This window comes from Epinephelus moara, chromosome 16, assembly GCF_006386435.1.
Source record: "Epinephelus moara isolate mb chromosome 16, YSFRI_EMoa_1.0, whole genome shotgun sequence".
Taxonomy (NCBI): Eukaryota; Metazoa; Chordata; class Actinopteri; order Perciformes; family Serranidae; genus Epinephelus; species Epinephelus moara.
This window is the reverse complement of record NC_065521.1, coordinates 46,939,821-46,945,067: the sequence shown is the minus strand read 5'-3', so window position 1 is coordinate 46,945,067 and position 5,247 is coordinate 46,939,821. Positions and strand designations below refer to the sequence as shown.

Genomic DNA, 5,247 nt, shown 5'->3' with positions numbered 1-5,247 from the left:
AAGGCATTTTGGCTCACTGGATATTTGCTCTTTTTGGGACCATCCTCTGTAAACCCTAGAGATGGTTGTGCTGAAAATCCCAGTAAATACTCAGACCAGCCTGTCTGGCACCAACAACCATGCCACGTTCAAAGTCACTTCAATCACCTTTCTTCATCATTCTGATGCTCCGTTTGAACGCAGCCATGTGATTGGCTGATTATCTGTTTGAACAGGTGCACTTAATAAAGTGGCCGGTGACTGTGTATATGGGATCAGGACATTTAATGAGAAGCAGCAGCAGAGGTCAGTGTTTCCATGGGTCTGTGTTAATGATCACTGACAGATCTGCGAGTGTTGAGTGAACATGAACCTCTGACAGACCAGACTGACTAAAAACACGTCTCTGCAACAGAAGAGTAAAATCTCCTCCTCTGGACCCTGTAGTGACGATTTGTGTTTGTTCCTCTGCTGATTTCAGCTCCAGGTGGAGTCATGGAGACTTCGTCTATCAAACACAGGTTCACATATTTTATCAAGTCGTCCCAAAACTGAAAATATAGTTATTTGAAATATAACGTGATGCAGCTTCTCCCCAAACAGAGCTCTGAGTCTGTTTCAAAGACTGTCATCTGCTCTCAGGTTGGTTTCCTGGCACCTCGGTGTCGATCATGACGGACACCTGAAGTACACTGCAGTGGTCACCAGTTCAGTCCTCAGACTGGGAGAGAGGAATATAGGTGTGAACAGTGACGTTGTGACACCTCCCACTCCGTCTTTAACACCACTGAGGTGGTCGAGAATAAGAACCTGAGCCTCGGTTTGTTTCAGTTGTTTCCTCTCTACAGTGTCTGGTCTTCAGCTCAGTGTCTCTGAGCCAGGCAGCATTATTCAGACCTGAGCAAACTGTGAGCTGCAGACAGGACGAAGGATCCTTCAGAGTGAAACACTGCTGCAGCAGCTGCTGTTAAAGTGTACCTGTGTGTTTGTTGGTGTCTTTACAGCTCCGTTAGCACAGTGTTTAAAGTTTAATGTATTTCAGCACTGCTGGAAATGTTCCATCAGAACAGAGGGTTTATGACAGTTTTGTGCAGGTGTTCTTACAACAGGAAGTTCCTGATTGTAGTTTGACCCACTCAGTCTGTCTCCAGTCACAGTGAAGTGGAGCTACAGTCCCAACTGGACGAGGACATCTAACTGGCCTACTGTCCTTGTCCCAGTATACAAGCACGGGAGGGGAATCCATTTATTGAGCCAAGTATGTGCGACTCCTCTACGATAGGTGGAGATATGCCCCCTTTCAGCTTGTTAGTATTGGACCTTTTTCCTGTTGACCTATTACGTCACAGACCAAACAATGGACAAACAAGTTAGTTACGGTTAGCTAGCAGCTAACTGCTACCATGGTGGACAACTTTACAGCTCTGTACATTTGGTCCGTCCAAAAAGTCACGGCTCTGGATGTAGATTTCTCCATGTTGTTACCGGCTTCTTCTTCTCTTACACATTTAATGCTATTGGACTTCAGGGTCAAAGGCTGATGTGAATCTTTAACACATTTCAGAGCCGTCACACAGCAGAGAGAGAAAACTCTGTGACACCGACCAACAGTCTGAACATCAGTGTTCTTCTATGAGATAGAAACAGTTTGTGAGAGTTCCTTCAGAGACAGTTTAAAGACGCATCATGTTGGACACACGTGAACTTGTGTCCTGGTTTGACAGACTGTCCTGAACTCTGCGGTCCAGATCAGATCCTCACTCCTTTATAGTTCCTGCTTCTTATTTAAAATCAACTCTGGCTCAGAGCTATCAGCCTCTCAGCTGCTGTCTCTGTCTCTGTCCCCACAGGGATGGACTCCTCTGTACTTCACACAGGACCAGGATGAAAAAGGGAACAGATGCTGTGCTCATGAGAACGTATAGAGCTGATTCAAACAGCCGGGGTTCAGGGGATGCGCCGACTCAGACTTCAGAGCGCCACACAGCCGAGTGTGTGATGAGTAAAAGTATATTTGGGTCTAAAGACACCTGGCAGCTCACAGCTCCTGTTTTAAATCAACACAGTTAAAGCTCAGAGAGATCAGGACGTGTTTTAAAGAGGAATAAAGAGAAGTTGGAACATGGTGGGATCTGTGTTCGTGCTGACTCCACAGAATCAGAAAGTTTGTTCAGATGTCACAGGAAGTGAAGGTCTTCATCTCTGACCTCATCATCGTCTTCCTGGAAACACCGTCAGGCTGTAATGCAACATCCTGCGGGAAGTTTAGAGTCGGACATGAAGCTGAAGGGTGCTGTGGCCACAAGCTGCAAAAACTTTTCTTTTTTTTGGGGGGGGGGGTATTTTCATTGGTGGATTAATCCACAGCTTGTGCTGCAGTGAGTTTTTGTGGCGGCAGGACACAAATATTCTGTTTTCATATTAGAAATATAGAATTCGTGTTAGACATGGGTTAGTCACATCCTCTGTTTGTGTTTGTGTGTTTGTGTTTGTGTGTTTGTGTCTGTGTGTTTGCGTCGAGCTCCTGACCTTTATGTTTTCCTTCGTTGATACTTTGATCATTACTGATATTAATGAAAATCTAAATCTCTTCAGGTGAAGCAGACGGCAGGTGGTGTCTGATCACTGTGTGTGATGGATGAACACTCGGGTGTTTGCTTCAGTGACTCTCTGCTCTGACCTCTGACCTCTGTCTGTCACTGCAGTGATGATGTGTCATGATGCCACATGAAGCTGCCATCAGTCTTTTTCTCACATGTGCTGAAACAGGAACCTTCTGGTTTACTTTGATCAGCACTCAAATAAAAGCACTGAGAATGTATGTCCGTATGTGTGTGTGTGTGTGTGTGTGTGTGTGTGTGCGTACCTGTTGGCAGGTTTGTCGGTGTCCAGCAGAGACAGGATCGATTTCCCGTCCATGTCTGGCGGAGTGTCGAGGCCGGCGATGTCCAGGATGGTCGGAGCCAGATCGATGTTCAGGACCATGTGATGGTTACTGACACACACACACACACACACACACACACTCATTCATAACATAAACATGATATAACATAAAGGGACGAGTTGTTATTTATGATGGGGAAGGGGGGGTGCAAAAAGGAGGAGACATGTCAAATAATTTTTTAAGCACTGGGGAGGGGCTTCTGTTTTTTATTGTGGCTGAGGGGCGGGGCTTACAGAAATAAAAGGTATTTTGGTTTATTTCACTGCCAACTTTTAAAGAAAACGTGTTTTCCAAATATTGACGATTTAATTTTGGTCATTTTGGCAACAATGACACAATGTCTCACAGCCACACATTGTAAAAATGTAAATTATTGTTGGATTTTCAAATTCCTGACGGTCCTTGAACACATCATGTATGATGAACGCTTCCATCTGGAAAAAAAACACCTCATAACCACATGTGACATTAAAACTGACATTTCATCAGCGTCACTTTATTCTACGTCTCATTTAAAATTTGTCCAAAAATAAAGTGTTTGTACGACGAGAGTGAAAAACTGAGACTTTTTTCAACATCCGGATCTCAGCTTCACACTTCCTGTTAAAGTCTGATTTCATTTGATGTGATGGTGTTTAATAATGTGATAACGTGTGTGTGCAGCTCTGAACTCATGATCACCTCGTGGAACAGCTCGCCTCTGTAATCTACTTTAGCAGGACACACACACACACACACACACACACACACTAAAAAGTGTGTCACATTTTTTATGCCAGTGTTTCTCTGATCCACAGACTCAGTTTTATTTTTAGATATTTGAATCTTTAAACGCTGCGTTAAAGCCGCAGACAGACAGAGAGACAGACATACAGACAGAAAGACAGACAGACAGACAGACAGACAGGCGGACTGTCCCTTTACAGAGGCGTTACAGTGACTGTGCTCAGGGACTGTTGTGTATCTTTCAGATGATGATGTTTGATGTTTGAAAGTCAAAAGTTTTTCACTCTCGTCCTACAAACACTTTACTTTTGGAGCAATTTAAACAAGATGTAGAATAAAGTGATTTCACTGAAATATCACTGTTTTAACATCAGATGAAGTTATGGTGTTTTTTTCTGATGGAAGTGTTCGTCACACATTTTGTGTTCAAGGACCGTCAGAAATGAAAAGAAAGGTTCGTACAACCTGGGCTCAATCTGAAGTCGTCAAATACCGGCGCTTTGTTAGTGACCTCTAGTGTCACTGGCAGAAATGGCAGTCGCCATTATTGTTTATGGGCACACTGCAGCATCAGTGTATGTGTGTATGTGTATGTGTGTGTGTGTGTGTGTGTGTGTTTACATGCTGCCTTGCTCCACGTTGGGTCCTCTGATGAAGAACGGGACTCGGATGTCAAACTCATACGGCATGGATTTACCTGCAGACACACACACACACACACACACACACACACAGTTCAGACTGTTCTCAGAAAATATTCGTACGTGTTCCTACAAAAACTAACGCACCAATATTTGTGCATCATGTGACCAATACGCTGATTGGAGAAACAAAAGGAAGCAACAGTGAGCGGTGCAGAGAGGAGACAGACTGAGGTGGTCGCACAACACAGGACTTTCACCTGGAGACAGGTGTGTGAACTCTGAGTCACTTTAAGGTTCCTCTTCACCATGTGTCTGTTCCTACACCTGACCTCAGTAACTCATCTGATTCACAGGATATCATACAGACCGTTCTGTGAGGAGACGTTGAACCATAAATGCATCACCATCATGAAGGTGAACGTTGGTGCCTTCAGATCTGTCACTGTCTCACTGACTCTGATTCACAGGACGTTTTCCTCCTCTGTGCTCGCTGACTTCATCAGAAGGACAGAATCAGTCCAACAGATGAGTAACGACCTGCTCCAGACTTGACTCGGACACGACGCTGTAACACTAAACCAAAATCAGTCCAGTCTCAGGTTCTGACCTGCTGAGAACTTTACATATTTAACTCTCAGGCCAAAACGCTGAAAATGTCTCAATAAAACACCGAAAGACTTTTCATTTGTTTATAACGTCAGGGGCCGGTTGCACCAACTGGTCTTAAGCCTGGTCTTAAGCTAAGTCGGTCGTAACTTGGCGTTCTAAGTCCGACCTAATAGTTACGCCGGTTGCACCAACAGGGCTTAAGTCTTCCTCTCACTAAGATCGGGTGTAAATCTTACATCTAGTCAAGAGCAGGCGTAAGGTCATTGTTAAGGCTATTGTTCTTGGCCCCAAACAACTCAGAGACTCTTTATCTGATGACATAGTTTCTCTAGATGGCATTGC

At 44.3% G+C, this 5,247-nt stretch overlaps 1 protein-coding gene across 1 annotated transcript in view; it reads right to left on the bottom strand.

The window, feature by feature from the left end:
• LOC126402489 (extracellular sulfatase Sulf-2-like) overlaps positions 1–5,247 on the bottom strand; it is a 37,931-nt gene that overhangs the window by 22,064 nt on the left and 10,620 nt on the right. The window contains exons 5-6 of the mRNA XM_050064516.1: positions 4,274–4,349; positions 2,846–2,974 (exon numbers count right to left, since the gene is read on the bottom strand). Coding sequence (XP_049920473.1) covers positions 2,846–2,974; positions 4,274–4,349 — 205 coding nt within the window. The remainder of the gene's footprint in view (positions 1–2,845; positions 2,975–4,273; positions 4,350–5,247) is intronic.